Below are 17898 nucleotides of genomic sequence, written 5' to 3'. Positions count from 1 at the left end.
CGCTTTTTTATAGCCTTATTAAATCCCCCTAAAACGATACGACCCGTTCCCTCAAACCTTCGATTTCACCTTCCTTTACCCAGTAAAGTGCGTAACTGCTTAATAACGAAGACACATAGTTCTACAAATTAGACACACGTGAATCATACATTCGAACCAAGTAACTATACAGACAGTTACGAACCCGCAACTTCTTATTCCGATGAATCACTAATTAACTTAACGAAGAGGCCCTTTCGCAAGTGTTCTCGTACACAGGCACCGATTGAAATCAATTTTTTTTTTTTCCGTGAAAAACGCGACTACGCGCGATTCTATAGACAATAAACTGGCGCTGGCAAACGTAGAAAGTCAGAACAGCCGCCAACTGATCCGTTACACGGCTTTTACTCCCGTCGTCTACGTTCGTTTCAATAAAATTCGATATTTTCTCGTGGTGATTTTCAACGTCGACAGACTACCCATAGAACACGTCGATAATTCGTTTCGTTTCACCAACAGTTCCTACTTTTTTTTTTCTTCTTCCCTCTTTCTTCAAACGTTACACGGTGCTTGCAGAGAAGCGGTTTCTTTTCATCGGCCAACTTTCTTCTTTAATACACGCGCTCTACATGCGGGGCTTTCTTTATCGTTTCCCATTTTTACAGGCCGCGTTCACGACCGTCGGATTCTCGTGTCGACGAGTTTATAGATCAATGTGTACACAATTGGTGAAGTTTCTGTGACACGGTCCGTCATCAAAATTTCCTTTCCGATCGGAGTTTACCTTATGATGTAACTTATTCAGCAACAGAACGCGTTACAAGAGCTGTTAGACAATATATCGAAGATTAGATAATGTAGGTGAATATATCAAAGAGAATATGCCAAAGTATTCCTTTATATATGATTGGTAAGAATTTTTTTTTAATACCATGCATGATCGCCTGTTATCGTAAAACGACCGACAGGTCACGTGTACACGAATACGCTTCAACACAGCTTATACAGTTGGCCTAAGTGGTCTGTTAACATTTTCTTTGAAATTGGAACGTGTATCAGGAGATTTTTGCAAATTTTCTCTCCATTCGTAAATAGAAGATAGATAGGCAATTGTTTTATTCGCTAAATATTAGAACGAGTACTATATTTTGGGTTTATTTATATATTTTTGCTTATTACTTGCATTCTGTGCATTTCTCCGCCTCCAAATTTTCCATAAATGCATCAAAATCTGTAGTCTACTGATTACAGACAGCTGATAACAATGAATATTCTATGTTAAACAGTTAGAGTGGTCAAGATCACAAAAAAGCCTCGAAATTAGAACGTCTTTAATTTAATTTTCCTAATATCTAGGAAGCAATTTTTGAAGCACAGTTCACAACGTCCCAGTCAGCTTGTTATTAGCGAAAACAATCCAGCATGAAATTTCTCGCGGAATTATTCATACAGACGAAGCTGTTTAAGACAACGAAATTGCGTCGGCATGAAACTTCAACCGACCATATGAATAATCATCAAATTAGATTACCTCTCCTTCTAAAATAATCAGAAATAGAACAATATTAAAAAATAACATTTCACGCGTGGTATCTCGTCGCTTCGAAGCAAAAGTACGTTATGAAATTGCACCAACCGAGATTATCTTTCAGTTAACGTTAAGAAATAAAAAGAAATTCACACTTTCGCTAAAATCTCTTACACATTTATAACGCGATATAACGAGACATTTAAGGTTAATACGTTCCAATTATTCAATTTCCTAGGTTAAGGTCGTTAAAGAATAAACAAGTGTGATACTTTCACCGAGATCTGGTTCCACACTTTAATCCGAGATTTAACGTCGCCAAATGACGATCATTCGAGTCGTCGTGTCGTAATCACTGTTTCCTCTACTGTGCAAAAATTGAAAAAAAAAATCCCTCTTTTTCTCTGCTGCAGAATGTCCAAAAATCAGCAACCAAATGGACTGTCAACGGGCGGCGCAACGGTGACTGGCGCGGATGATTTTTCGGACGGTGAGAGTACTCCATTCACTCAGGATTATGGCGGCAGGTATGTGGCAAATGTATCCTTGCGAGGCAACCATGGTATTCGCAAACGTTGTTCGTTGTTTCATTTTTTACGAAGAAAGAGAGAGAGAGAGGAGGAGAGAAAGAGAGAAAAAGAGAGGCAAACGAGGTTTGCTTTCGTTCTTTGTGCGAGTCGAACCGCTTCGCATTCCGAGATAAATCGTAAATACTGCCTCGCTTCGGTGCTATTTTCGAAATATTCTTAACGGAATTTAGCAGCCAAACAGACGATAGAATTTAATTGTTACCGCGACGAGCTTCTTAGTATTTTACACAAAGCGAAAGTTCGCGAGACGTGTTTTTCCACAGGTGTCTGCCGAGTTGTTCTATCTTAGATCGTTAAGGAAGTAATATAAATTCTTTATTCTTTTATATAAATCCTTGTTTGTTGAAATACCTTGCGCTTCTAGATACGGCGATGTTTATTTCAGATGTTTTTCTTCTCTCTGCTTTTCGGGGTAGAACAATTTTTACGTGCAACGAAAACGCAGAAATAAAAGGTGTAATATTATTCGAAGTTTACATGTTTTTCCTCTACCGTAGGATTTTGTTTCCTCGTTCTTAACGAAAATTGCTGTTTCAAATTTCCGTGTCCTGAGAATAGTTGTTTAGATACTTTCGTTTATTCTTTCTCAAATGTAACAACATTCGTTTGATACGTATTCTCCATTGCCATAAATTCTCTAGAAAGAAATTACTCTGTCAATTTTTGTCACGTGTTACAGTGCAACTATTACAGATGTAATAGTCATCGTTCAAGCTAAAAGCAAAAAGGAGCCTTAAATATCCTCTCTAATTGATCGTGATCATTTAAATACCGAATATTCTTAACTAATTAAAATCTTTTTAATTAATCAATATTACATTCGAGTAACGTTCGTTCGTCACCTTTCTCTTACAGCGCAAAAGTGTAAAAAAAGAAAAAGGAAAAACTGACAAGATTGATAAAATTGGCAGCGAATGAAACGTTAGCAACACCAGTTTCCATCGTGAAATCGAATTTTGTTATCTGCTTTTTCCCCCTGTTCCAGTCAAAGAACCGTGGTGGAAACGAAAGGATGGGACGTGTTCCGGAATCCACCGCCGAAGATCGATTCCGGCTCGATGGCCAATCAAAGATGCCTCGAGGTGACGGTACAAATAACGAAGGTGATCGTGTACCTATTAGTTTTTGTGATAGTGCTAGGAAGCGGTGTGGTTGCCAAAGGGACGATTCTATTCATGACGTCGCAGCTAAAATCCGATCGAAGGATCATTTACTGCAACAGGCAGATAGGTGAGTGATCGTTAAACCCTTTTGCATGTCAACGCTCTAACGAGATATTTAAATATCTAGTTAAACTTACGAGCTCCTAACACCTCTCACGACTTTACGCACTTTAACGTTGTTTATAACTTCTTTTACTTTCTTCTATTTCTATTTTGCCTTATTGCATATAATATTAATATTAATATTGAAAATTTACTTTATTTCTACTTTATAGTATGAAAGTTTGATAATTTTATAATTAACAAATCAAAGTTTCATGTACTTCATGATCATGCTGATTTATTGCGTTAGTTCCATGTTAATTGATTTAAAAGATATTTGCAATTTAGTATTCTTCTATAGTTAAATCAATTACCATTTTTACTTATTCTGTTCTGTCGAATCATTTGTTTGCTGTTTTCTTTGCAACAGACAGCAACTAAACGAGGATAAAAATGGAGGATTGGTGAAATCTTCGAATCGAACAAAACGACACATTTCTTATTCGTTTTTATTTATTCGTTTATCTCTGCTCTAAATAGAAGCAACGTCATAATACGATGAATTATACGTAATTATTCTCATTCGCATTTGCATTCAAATGAACGCACATGTTTTGTCTAAACTAATGTACACATTGTGCCGGTAGAATGCGTATCGTATAATTTACGCGCAAGTTTCTCTGTCGGGTTTGAAGTTTGATTCGAAACGTAAACCATACGACCGAAATAATGAGCCAGATTCGTGATGTGACGACAATGCGTTACCTTCGGTTCCCATTATGCGGGTTCTCTTCTTTATATTTGATAAACTAATCAACGCTTGCGAAGTTCTGGTTCTGCAGAATTGTACGTTATCTGCTTCATGCGCCTGCAAGAAGTGTGCATTTACAGAAAATTAATTTTTCGCTTGTTCGTGAAGTAATTTTAATTTCAATCTATCTCGAAATGTGAAATTCAAAAAATAAAAGACAGTCCGTGGGAAAATATTTGGTGGCGTAAATTGTGATATTTGTTCCAGCAAACAGAGATGCAAAGTATCGAGAAATCTTCATATCGAGACACTCGATTACGATGAAAATTAGTATTATCACTTTTGTAGAATAAGGTTTATTTTTCGTTTAATTTCGTTTTATTCGTTACAGTTTATTTTCGTACGAAAAATAATATTGCCGTAGATTTTTAGATTAGGCAGAAAATGTGTAATCCACAATCAACGTCGTCGATATACCAAAATTTAGAATAGTGACGTTTAAAGTAAATACTTCAAATTACATTGTAATTTCCAAAATATGGTATTTAGCAACGATATACCAAAATTTAGAATAGTGACGTTTAAAGTAAATACTTCAAATTACATTGTAATTTCCGGTTTCTGAGGGTGGTCCCGTAACAACACGGCCTCGAATATGCTAAACACAGCGCATAATGAAGATTTCTATAATAAAGGATAACGGTTATTAGTGCATCGCGAGAAAGCATACGAGGTATAATCAATCCCGAGGGAACTAAACACAAATTTAATTGCAAAACTAAACGAACAATTTTGATTAGACTGGCACGCGATACGAACACGTCGTTACTTCCTCGTTTCGCGGTGAAAGAAAAACATTTCGAAGCTTCTCCAAAGTGAGGCGCTAGCACGAACTTGGGGCGATTGGTAGCTAAACAACGAGATCGCCATTTTAACGCGCTGAAACGTTCATGGAAACCGGCGTAAACTAACGTAAAAAGTGGATCGTACTCGTAACATAGTTACAGCGAAGTTTTTTCGCCGCGTATACTCGCTGTTCAGGCAAAGGAGAGAAAGTAGACGCGAAACCAGGTTGAAACGATACAAGCTGTGTACCGGCGTGCCTGATCTATAGGGAATTGTTTCGATCGTGGACAATGAAAGTGATCGGGACGAAAAAAAGGAACGTCGTCATTTGATAGAAACCGGTGTAATTCGTCAAAGAGGCACGGATGATGCATACCTCGGACGTAAATGTTTCTCTCGCATCGGTTGCCTCTTGATTCGCGACACGTGAAACTTTCGAGACATGAATAATTTAGGCGCGGGGAACAGTAGTCTTTAGGTTCGACTCGTAAATGTTAGAAGTGAAAGAGCGTACGCTAAGTTTCGATAATCTTGCGATGAATTTTAGTAGGGGATAGAAGTTTAAGGGGTAAGTGAATAACCGCGAAGTTATGCGAAGATACGGAGGTAAGTTGGGACGAAGTAGGAGTTCAGATTTGTGTCGCTTGTAATTTCGTGGATTGTGAAAAGTTTTCTCGAATTGAGAAATTTCGTTTTGTTTGTCAAGGCGATGGTGAAATGATATTGATAAATTTGCCGCGTGAGAGAGGCAATTGCAAATTCTACGGTTACTTCGAGGAACTTTCACGATTAATTAGAAATTTTTAGAAATTCTTACTTTAGCAGTTTGTCTGTAGGAAATATTATAAATTCTGAGTGTGAAGATTAATCGAAATGTCTCGATACGAATTAAAAATAAGGTACTAAACTTGGAAAATAGCAAAAATTAAATTTCACGGCGTAAACTTAATTCCTGATAAATCACAGATTCTTCGGTTACTTCGAGGAACTGTGACGATTAATTAGAAATTTTCACTGTGAATTTTACACACGTACATTACTAACTCGTCTACATAAAATATTACAAACTCCAACTCTCGAAATACAAATTAAGAGTAAAAGACGGTAAACTTCGAGGTAACGACGTAAACGGAATTCCTCCCACGGTTAACACTTTTAGTAGCCATAATTTTTCCGGCAAATTCTTCATTTCAGGCCGGGACAAGCAATTCATAGTAACGTTACCAGAAGAGGAGAGGATAGCATGGATCTGGTGCATCATAATAGCGTTCGCGGTGCCAGAATTCGGCACGTTAATCCGCAGCATTCGAATATGCATCTTCAAGTCCTGGAAGAAACCGCCGGTGTCTCACTTCCTCCTCGTCTTCCTTATGGAGACCTTCCACGTGGTCGGTCTAGCCCTGATGTTTATGGCAGTGCTACCCGATTTGGATGTGGTTAAAGGTGCAATGCTGACGAACTGCGTGTGCTTCGTACCTGGGTTACTAGGTGAGAAACGTCATATTTCGCAATGATTCCAGTTCTGAGCTTCAGTTTCTAATAAATTGCTACTATACTTCGGAACCAGTAGAACGAGACGTTTGTGACGTAATCAGCGAAACGAGGTCAACTCGAATGTCAAAAGCGGGAGAGAAATGTAGATCTGAATTAATCAAATTTTCGTGTGATTTTGTTTGGGTTAAAAGTTATCCGGAGTTAATTTATGGCGAAACTACGAGTGAAAATTAAAAAAGTCACATTTTTCCACTTGTCGATATTTATAGTTTAACAGTGAATTCTGCGCGAGTAAAATAGACGCATCTACGATCATCAATTGGATACGGCTTTTTAAAAGTACATTATGGTGCCGTGTTAACCTCATTTTCCTGTTAAACTGTAATATTCTATTCTAGCACCTCGACTGGTCTCGATGTTCCGATTATTAGTTTGAAGGTTAGAGGAACTATAGTTAAATTCTTCTTTTACCTTTCGAAAATGGAATTTCACAAGGATTTCGGAATATAGTAGATCCAACTTAATATCTATTACCAAAATCAATAATTTAAAAATATCAAGTTCTAGTGGAATTAATTAAATACATTAAAGTACGATTTAAGCTTCGTTGGTCTCATCTATCAATCAGGATTGAACTTCAGGTAAAAGTGAAATACTAAATTTTCCTATAATTGAATTAGCAAAAGAGGACGTAACTACTCTACAAACTTTCAGATTATTTTTATTTAACATAAAAATTTACTATTTAAATTCGAACGATTCGAAATATACGCGAGACGCTGAAGAATCGATCCAGGCTATAGCTCGATCTGACAGCGTTCTCCGCTAAACGGAGACGTCAGAAAGATCGAGCTATCATCGCGAAGTTAACACGGATTGAATTAAGATAAAGGCTTCTTGTGCTTCTTTAAGGGCTCCTTTCGCGTAATAAAAACAAAGATGAATCGAAGAGATTTGTCCTGGTGCTGATCGATATTGCCGCACTCGCCGCTCAAGGAACAAGTTTCGTTCTTTGGCCATTGTTGAACAGTTCCCGGCCATCGTTATGGCTCATACCACCGTCTCTGTTCCTGGTTTCGTGTGGCTGGTGGGAAAATTATGTTTCGATGAAGAGTCCAATTGGTAAGTATCGCGATCTATTGTCGTGGGGATGTTAAGAAATAGTTGTCAAGCGTGAAAACGAAAGAGAATATTCTCTCGAGTATACGAGAATCGAATGGAAAAGTTTTAAAGCTATTAGAAAGATCTTGAATGACACGGAGGTTTAATAATTTCTGAAGAATTGATCGTTATAAGGGTACCTCGAGCATTTATTGCAAGTTCTTAAGAGTTTTACTACTTTTCTTTCTCGATACGAGATCTTCCGTTTCTTTAGAAGATCGCTATTAATTTCGCTCAAAATATTTTGTAACAATGAAAAAACCAAATGTTAGCTCGAAGTAGATGATCTTCTTATAATTATTTCTCAATAATTGTACATTCAAATTAAACTACTCGAGGCTTTAAATTTACCCATAAATGTTCAACTATATTTAACATTTATTTTCATATTATAGTTTTCTTAGATCTTTACGTGTTTCGAGTTATACTCAGACCTTCTTCTTGCAACGTTAACCAATGCTACACAAAATACAAATTTATTTTACAATTTAAGGATAAAGCTTTAAAATCCCTAAAATACAATTTTTCGCAAGCGTGAAACTAACTCCAATCGTATAAACAGAAAGTTTGTCACTAACTCACGACGATTAACGTCCTCCTCTTCAGGATTTGTCAGATCTCTGGGAAGAGTGAAGAAGGAACTGCGAGTGACGCGATATTTTACTTACATGTTCGTGTCTGTCTGGAAGATCGTGGCGTTCTTTATCAGCACTTTATTGATACTGTACCTCAAAGGTGATACCGTTGGACATTTATTCTCGTTACTAAACAAGGCGTTCGGAGACCATGACATCATGGTGTCGACGGTACGGCTAGATGCTACCGGCAGAATTCCTGATATTGCGGATGTAATAGAAATCAGCGAGAAGATACCAATGCCGGCGGATGTGAACACCCCTATATACGTTCTACTGTTGCAAATCTTCGGTGCTTACTTCGCATACGTGTTCGGTGAGTATTTGTAACGAAAACAATATTTATTGGACCATGAAAGAATGATCGAAGTGAGATCGATCGTCGTTGATTTCAATAGACAATTTTTTCTTTTGGGAAACTTAGAGGATAGGTAAACGCTTGTTGCGTTTTTATTAGACTGGTAATTAAGTTCGCGATCTTAACATTTTCTTGAACAAAGTTGGGATGGAAATTTATGTATCGAAGTAATTGTAAAATTCAGAGCTTTCGAATGATATATAGATCAATAAAAATGATAGACAAGATAAGTTTATTAAGTAGAACGTAAGTTAGTGAATTTAGTTGTCAACCTAATATTTACGAAGTCGATTGCTAAAAGTAAATTTTCAAAAATTCAGATGTGTCTTTATTTTTGAAAATTTTTACTTCGCTTAGATCTATTGTTTCACATGGTTCCTATTTATTAATTATGCTTTAGATTCGTCGGAAATGATTCAGCCGAAAAATACGGTCGATTGTGACTGTTCCTTGCGAGCAAGGAAATTCGAACGTGTTTGGTTTACATTGGAAATAGGATTTTGCCTCTGTTCCATCGTACGCCGACTTAATATTGCAACGCGTAGGTGGGGTGAATACCAATAAGTTCACCCTATGATATTATTTATTCACAAGGCTGTTCGTGTAGGATTTAAAGTGGATCTTGCATACGCGAAGAGCGACGCATTTTAGTTTCCCTGCAATTCTTCCGTTCAAACTTGCGCGCAATTGGCGGGGGTGGTTTATTGTATGTATAAACGTTCCCATAAAATCTTGGGATTGGCTATATTCTCTTTGCAAAAAGTTATCGAGCAATTAAATTCACGGAATTACTCAGGAATATTAAAAATGATTAGGTACTTTAGAAATTATCGTCAAACCATCTCAAGAAACTTGAAATTTGTAAGTTACGAGCGAAAGATTGCAGAGGGAGTATTAAATTTGTGTAATAATAATTAATATGACGTAATAATAATCTTCCATACAAAGTGAACATCACTGTGAGAAAATTCTAATTTTGTCATAAATGTCGCGTCACATTTTTTCCATTAAGCCAACACTGAATTTTTTAATTTTTATTTCTATTTGTTCTGTATTTAAAAAAGTCACAAATTTTAAGGCAAACAGATTATTACTAATTTTCTGATTAGCATAAAGTAAAGAAGATCACGTGAAAAGATGAACGCAACGAAAAACACAGAATCAATGATATTACTGAAAGAAATTACTCACATTACTATTTTCTCCTCAATTTAGCGAATTCTCCTAACATTTAGGTGCATCTCTCAAAAAATAATTTTCCAAGACACAAACTCTCAAAATGCGTAAACTTAAAAACATTCGGACAAACCGAAGAAAGTAGTTACTTTTTTTTTTTTTTAATCCTCTTAGATCACTCATAAAAGATTGATTTATAAAGTATCGAAGATAAATGACGTTTCGTTTATTCTAGGCAAATTCGCGTGCAAAATTCTGATACAAGGGTTCAGCTACGCGTTCCCTGTAAATCTAACGATACCAGTGTCGATCTCGTTATTGATTGCCGCCTGCGGCTTGAGGAACAGCGATCCTTGCATATTTCACGGCACCATTCCGGATTATCTGTTCTACGAGTCGCCACCGTTTCACTTCCTCAACGACTTCGTGTCCAAGCAATACGCCTGGGTGTGGCTGCTGTGGTTGCTATCGCAAACTTGGATTACTTTGCATGTCTGGACACCGAAATGCGAGCGACTTGCTGCCACGGAGAAATTATACGTCGTGCCCATGTACGATTCCCTCCTGATCGATCAGTCGATGGGTCTGAACCGGAAACGGGATGACCAGCCGGAAGTAAAAGTCGAGGTAACTTTTTCATGTAATAATATTTTAATATTCAATACTTAATATTGTATTTATGGAGTAGCACTTGTTTTTCCTATTCGTTAAAGTTTTGTATATTTCTTGCACAGAGTAAGTAAATAAGAAGTTCTACCATCTTGAATATCACCGGAATCATGAAAGAAAGAGAAAAATTATTCCAACGAAAGTTGTTTGCTATAAAAAGGACCATCGTAAGATCATAACGATTTTTTTTTTATGGACAAAGTCGTTGAAGAGATGCGGAGGTCATTCCTGTTCTTTTAACAACATACTACGCTTTTTATTTATTTTCTTATAACAGCCCTTAAGATGATTACGAGACAATACCTTTTTGTACTTAACAATTTTTATTAGAAAAATTTGTTTCTTACTTTCACGGTTCCGGAGATATTCAAGGTGACATTTCTTATTCATCCACTCTGTATGTTAAAGTAATTATTTTAATCAGTTATTTACTATCTTGCGAAATTTGTTGGGGTAAGATGAACAAAATGTTTCCACAGCATTTTGCGAGATCGAGGACTCTTAGACATTTCTAATATATTAAAGAACTTCCTATCAGATTTTAATCTCGGATCTGCTCGTGACAAGCCCCTAATTTCCCGAAGCAGACACCTTTCTTCACACTTAACGCCTTTTCTTCTAAGGGCGGTCCTCCTAAGTAGCTTTCACGATGGAAAATACTCCTCCAACTTTTCATCCTTCCTTCCTTTTTATTCGGAACTACCCGCTGTCAGTGGATATCTGTAATCTCTGCAAGAATATTCAATGTCTTTCCAAATAGAATCGTACGTTCCTTTTCTGCGACCTACTTGAAAATAGCGGATACGATATTGAATAAAGACGCCGATGCTCGATTCTGAACATCCCTCTTCGATAATACATACAAATCTATTACGTCTGTGATACAATTATAAAACGAAAGAAGGAAAGAATAACTGCATAGTTTATTCGTAGGTTCGCTCTAAATTCGATTTGTCTGTTTAGTGTATGCACAGTGGATCGACTGTCACGTATCACAATGCGGTTTCCTTTCCAATCTTCCAAACTGAATCGTCGAAATATCGAACGAACGTAATGCTTAATTAACACAGTGTGAAAATTTAACAGCAATATTAAATTATGTATTGACAAATTTTAGCAATCTTTTATTGGTAAATATGTAGATATTTTTTTATCAGACGATTCTTCGTTTAATTTAAACATTTTTCCAAGTGAAATTTGTTACATTTGTTAAAGAGCAGAGTTTCGCAGTAGAATTTCATTCACGTAATCTCGTCTAGAATGAAGAATCGATTTTCCAAAGATACTCTCGTAACATAAATAATCCTTTTTAATCGTAAACCTGTCTTCGACGACGTTTCGTTTATAGAAGTAAGTAAGGTGCTCCGGCAGATATTGGATATCGGAGAAATTTTATTTACAAGGTATAAGGAGCTAATACAATGGTAGTAGCATTCTGATATTCCGCATTCTAATCTTAATTCAACGATATGTCGCAAATATTCTTAGTTGAAAGGAATTTTAAGCATAGAATTAGCGAATTTAAAGGGACAAACCACCCCTGAGACCTGAAAATGATACCTAACTTTGGCATTTTTTTTTTGAGAAAATAATTCACTCTATTCAAATCTTTTCATAAGGGCTTTATAGTATTGCCCTTGAAGAATATAATAGTATTTTTTTTATTTCATTCCTTTACAAAATGGCGACGCTACAGTCGCATCGCCGAATCTCTATTGAGATATCAAAAATTTTCGTTATCCCCATGCCAGTTGCTAAGAAAGTACATAGAATTTTTAAGAAATACTAAATTTTATTAAAGTGGTGTACATATGAAGAAAGAATCTCATTTTTCCCTAAAATTATAGTATAAAAATGTTAATTGCAGACAAATTTTTGAATATATCGCGAAAATCCTGCGTAAACACAGATTATTTTGCGAAAGTTTCAAATGAATCGGATGAAACTGACAAAATTTATAGGCAACACCATCTTTAAAAGCGTAATTCCGAGGAAAACGCGTTTAAAGCTTCGATAAATCATCTCTGATAGCTTAAAACCGTCGAAATTCTTCATTAAAACTATCTAAATTATATTTCCAAAAGTCCTTACCACCGATTTAAGCGTAACAAAAAAAATTGGACGTTCTTCAAACCTCAGAGGGATGGTCCAAACCCTCAAGTCGTATTACTTGGCAATGCATAAATTAGATACGTTAGAATCTCGTAGAAAACCACTGGCGAGAATGGAGGTGCGATCGTTTGCATGAAAACGTAAATGGTGTTTTTGTCGGGCAGGATTTGGCAGAGATAGAGAAAGAAAAAGGTGACGGAGATTACGAGACCATATACGAGCAGACAGACGGCACGAGTACACCCCCGACGGCTGTAAAAAGCAGCGATCACGTAACCAGAATATATGCCTGCGCGACCATGTGGCATGAGAACAAAGAAGAAATGGTGGAATTCTTGAAGAGTATCCTGCGCCTGGACGAGGATCAGTCTGCCCGACGCGTTGCTCAAAAGTATCTGAAGGTTGTCGATCCGGACTACTATGAATTCGAAAGTAAGCCTATCGCTGACCGCGGTATAGGGTCAAAGATTTTGGTTGTTCAAGAACACCGATCAAATTATTAGAGCCACAACACGAAAAATACCGTATACAATCACAATATCAAGGTTTTCACACTGGACAATTTTTAATCAACGATTGTTCACTAACGATGCACGAAACAGTTGAACTTAGCTTATGTAGTTACAAAAAATACAGTTAAGAAGTAAGAATAAAGTTAGTATTTGGTAGCGCTACCCTTTGCTGCAATTACAGCATTTTTTTTTTTTCGATACATTTTAAGCAATTTACACGTGGTTCTCGAGTGGCAATTTGCAGTACTGATACAAAATACCGTCCATATGACAGATAATATTGCCTAAAGTGTCGCCAAGTGTGTGTTTGCAATTTGTAAACATCAACGCTTCGTAAAAAAATAATAAGAATTCGGTATAACTAGATTTTCATCTGAAAATTAATTAATTTCTTACAGGCGACTCTAATAATTTGATCACCCTCTGTGGTCTTATAGCGCTTAACACATTATTAATCCCTCGAATTTCAAAGACATTTTTCACATCAATTTTGAAATTCTTGAAAGTAACATGCATATTTGAGAATCAAACATTGTCTTCTTACGCGAAATCGTCAATTTTGTTCCATTACATAATTTGGAGCACTTTACGGACGATGTAAAACGAAATAAGAACTTGTTACAGAAATTATGCAAAGGTGAAAGCGAACGAAGTAGCGTGAAAAAGAGATTTGTCGCGTTAAGAGCAACAAGTGTCACTTTTCACTTTTTCACAAAGACAGGAAATCAATTTTAATACGACAATGTTGCAAGAAAGAGCGAATGTAAGGGGAAGATGAATAACACGTGTAGCGATAGAAATATGAGGTTCCATATCTCTGATAAATGCACGCGATAAACCAGAGTAGAACCATAAAAATGAGGATTATTTTCGGTATACGTAGTCTACCTTTAAAGAAGCATCCTCGAACGATCAAACACTAAATTATTATTGTCTCTTCAGCTCACATCTTCTTCGACGACGCGTTTGAGTTAGCGAAGCACGATGAGAACGAGTCGCAGGTGAATAGGTTCGTGAAACTGTTGGTGGGAACTCTAGACGAGGCTGCGTCAGATGTTCATCAAACAAGGATGCACGTCAGAGCTCCGAAGAAATATCCTACGCCTTACGGTGGTCGTCTGGTATGGACTCTTCCTGGTAAAACGAAAATGATCGCCCATCTGAAAGACAAGAGCAAGATTCGTCATCGTAAACGTTGGAGTCAGGTACAGGCCGTTGAAGTTCTATCAAAATTTTCAACAAATACTCACATTTCTATAGTCATCTGTATTTTTCGAAATAAGTTTAAATCTGTAAGTTTACCTTCAAACTCACTTCTCAGGTTATGTACATGTACTACTTGCTGGGACATCGTCTGATGGAATTGCCAATCAGCGTAGATCGCAAGGAAGTAATCGCAGAAAACACGTATCTGTTAACCCTCGATGGTGACATCGACTTCCAACCTGCTGCCGTGAAACTGCTCGTAGATTTGATGAAGAAGAACAAGAACCTCGGTGCAGCTTGCGGCCGTATTCATCCGGTTGGCTCAGGTGAGTTTTACCAGACAAGTTGCAATCTTAAGAAGAATAATTTAAATTCATAACAATTTGTTACGGTTCAGGTCCTATGGTGTGGTACCAAATGTTCGAGTACGCTATTGGTCATTGGCTGCAGAAAGCAACGGAGCACATGATCGGCTGTGTACTTTGTAGCCCTGGTTGCTTCTCGCTCTTCAGAGGAAAAGCTTTGATGGACGATAACGTGATGAAGAAATATACGACAAGATCCGACGAGGCGAGGCATTATGTTCAGTACGATCAGGGAGAGGATCGATGGCTTTGTACGCTTCTTCTTCAACGTGGTTACAGAGTAAGTACCGAGAAAAATCTGTCGAAAATTAAGGATAGTTTCTTCTATGTTGACAATATTTTCGACGTTCAAACAAAATCATTGTGGTAATTACAAATTGTATGACGTTAAATTTTGAGGTTTTTTATGTTTAGATTAGAAAATTAGACATCGAATAAAGTACCTTTTATCAGCTAATTTATTTATGTTTTCTACGTTTTTACTAATTATAGGTTGAGTACTCAGCAGCCAGCGATGCTTACACTCATGCACCTGAAGGTTTCAACGAATTCTACAATCAACGTCGTCGATGGGTGCCTTCTACTATAGCCAACATTATGGATCTTCTGATGGACGCGAAACGAACGATAAAGATCAACGACAATATTTCCCTTCCCTACATCTCTTACCAGATTTTGCTCATGGGTTAGTTTAAACATTTTTCCTTAATTTTTTCCCCTTATTCGCTATCACCTTATGTCTACCAAATTTCATTCTCATTCACTATGTCTGACGATAAATTTCAAAGTAAACTATCAAACTCACAAGTTGCCCAAAAATTTGTCTTTCAGGTGGTACCATTTTGGGACCAGGTACGATTTTCCTCATGTTGGTGGGTGCGTTCGTGGCAGCCTTCAAGATCGACAACTGGACCAGCTTCTACTATAACATTATTCCTATTCTCCTCTTTATGATCATATGTTTCACTTGTAAGGCGAACATCCAGGTAAGTTGACGTGCAATCAGCGCGAACTCGTTCTATGATCATTCGTCGCTTTCACCGTTTCCGTATGTTTCTTCTTTTGTTTTTTTTTTTCATCCTCGTTTTCCAGCTTCTGTTCGCGCAGATACTCTCGACATTGTACGCGATGATAATGATGGCCGTAATCGTAGGTACTGCTCTCCAGCTCGGAGAGGACGGTATCGGTTCACCATCGGCCATATTCTTGATATCCTTGTCCAGCTCGTTCTTTATAGCTGCCTGTTTGCACCCGCAAGAATTTTGGTGTATCGTTCCTGGAATCATTTACCTACTCTCGATCCCCTCCATGTACCTTCTCTTGATTCTCTATTCGATCATAAACTTGAACGTCGTCTCCTGGGGTACACGTGAGGTCGAAGTGAAAAAGACGAAAAAGGTTCGTTCGAATGTTCTCCGCTTCGCTTTTTATTCACATTATCATAACCAGGAAGTTTCGGTTGAATCTTGCTATTTTTAAGAAATATCATAGGCCATCGACGAATAGGAAGCATTTGGTGGTGGTTCAAGCGCAAACATCTGGAGTGTACGCAGTGCTTTTGTTTAATTCCACATGCCAGCTCGAATGCAGCTTTTTTGTCTGCAAATGTACGTTTTAACTTGTTCGTAACAAAAAGAGATACATTTGAGTGACACGTTGAGGATACATTTGCGTTATTATTTTACTGCTGTATATATTTATGATATCGTGAGATCGGTGTAGTTTTTAAGTTCAGTCTTTGAACAGATAAGATTTAGGAATGTTATTCCTAACAAGTTAACCAAACCACTGGATAACATATAGTTTTCAATTGCTCTTTCAAAATGTCAGTCAATAAAAACGCTTTAACCCTCCATTTATCTATATTTTATAGTCTCATTTCATTCGTTTATTTCTATAATATTGCACTATTAAATTATCACCAGTCAACTTTTTCAAAATAATTATTACATTTTTATAATAATCACAATTTCAAAAATTTACTTCTCCCATCAAAATTTTCTTCTCACGAACGAAGAAGAATCAGGCTACACAGGTATGAAGAAGAAATTATCATTCTTCGTCTAACTTTCTCCAAAGTTCGAAAAGCCAAAGCTATCCTAAGATTCTTCCAATCCAATTCTTCGTAGAACAACGAATCACTTTACCCCCGGTGTCCTCAACGTGCAACTCTCTTTTACGCAATCGACGTGTGTATAAAAAATACAATTACACATACAAGACTAATGACTACTAACAACGGTGTGTCAGGTTATCATGGCAGCGATAATCAGCACTCTTTACGGCATGGTGATGATCGCCGTGATCGTTGGGATCGCTATTAGCATCGTCGAGGACGGCGTGTTGTCGCCGTCCTCGTTGTTTCTGGCGTTGCTGGTAAGTCAGCTGGTGATATCCGGCATATTGCACCCGGCGGAGTTTTACTGCCTATTATGCAGCGTGATATACTTCGTCACCGTACCATCGATGTACGTGCTGCTTGTCATTTACTCGGTTTGCAATCTGAACGACATCACGTGGGGCACGAGGGAGGTGGAGGTTAAAAAAACCGCCGCGGTAATTATCTATACATTTTAACCGACTGATCAATTTTTCTCGCAATTACCCTTTTACTCGTTGCTGGAGCCATTAGGGGCTATTAATGGTTGCTCACCTTGGAACAAACATGGAGAGTGACGCGTGAATCTTTTAGGCGCGATTGGAAATTGATCCACGTTGGTATATTTTATTTGGGAGCGTCTCGAAGTGATAATCACCGATATCGATGAAACTTTGGTATATTGTAGTACTTAAAAATATATTTAACATGTGTCTACTTTTCTATCGGTGATCGTTTATATCGAAGGGGTGAAAATTGTACTCGAAGATGAGAGTATAAACATATTTGGGTAAAATTAGTTATCCAAAATTAAAAGAAATGTGTTTGAAGCACTTTTTTTTTTTAATTTACGTGATTACGGAAGTGTGAAGAAAAATATGGCGAAGTAGAACTAAAGAGGGATGAAATATATGAAGATCGATACATGGTGAATTAAAAATCATTCACGAATGAACGAGATATTTGTTCATTTTTAAATGAATGTCGTTCTTGCAAGATTGTTTCAAGGTGCAAAATTTGATACTAGATACTTTTAACATTACATTTTTAGAAGCCATGATAGCTATAATTAATTAATTAATAATTTTGTAATATTGGCTTTCAAGCGAGTGCTTATTGTAACTAAAGAATGCATAATATTGTTTTAAAGTCTTTTTATATTAGAATATAAAATTACTATTACATTGGTAATGTAATTTTAAGTGCTAAC

At 37.0% G+C, this 17898-nt stretch overlaps 1 protein-coding gene across 2 annotated transcripts in view; it reads left to right on the top strand.

Annotated features, from left to right (window-relative positions):
* Positions 1 to 17898, top strand: part of LOC108575110 — a 37415-nt gene that overhangs the window by 9920 nt on the left and 9597 nt on the right. For both annotated transcript variants that reach the window (XM_017937827.1, XM_017937826.1), the window contains exons 2-14: positions 1924 to 2037; positions 3086 to 3330; positions 6097 to 6390; positions 7309 to 7518; positions 8164 to 8508; positions 9962 to 10353; positions 12672 to 12939; positions 13962 to 14224; positions 14341 to 14551; positions 14623 to 14870; positions 15083 to 15275; positions 15422 to 15576; positions 16841 to 17146. In XM_017937827.1, the coding sequence (XP_017793316.1) occupies positions 1925 to 2037; positions 3086 to 3330; positions 6097 to 6390; positions 7309 to 7518; positions 8164 to 8508; positions 9962 to 10353; positions 12672 to 12939; positions 13962 to 14224; positions 14341 to 14551; positions 14623 to 14870; positions 15083 to 15275; positions 15422 to 15576; positions 16841 to 17146 (3243 nt within the window). In that variant the 5' untranslated portion in view covers position 1924. The remainder of the gene's footprint in view (positions 1 to 1923; positions 2038 to 3085; positions 3331 to 6096; positions 6391 to 7308; positions 7519 to 8163; positions 8509 to 9961; positions 10354 to 12671; positions 12940 to 13961; positions 14225 to 14340; positions 14552 to 14622; positions 14871 to 15082; positions 15276 to 15421; positions 15577 to 16840; positions 17147 to 17898) is intronic.

The sequence above is a fragment of the Habropoda laboriosa genome, unplaced genomic scaffold (genome assembly GCF_001263275.1).
Source record: "Habropoda laboriosa isolate 0110345459 unplaced genomic scaffold, ASM126327v1 scaffold258, whole genome shotgun sequence".
Taxonomy (NCBI): domain Eukaryota; kingdom Metazoa; phylum Arthropoda; class Insecta; order Hymenoptera; family Apidae; genus Habropoda; species Habropoda laboriosa.
Note: the sequence above shows the minus strand (reverse complement) of the source record. Positions and strands in the feature narration are given on the sequence as shown.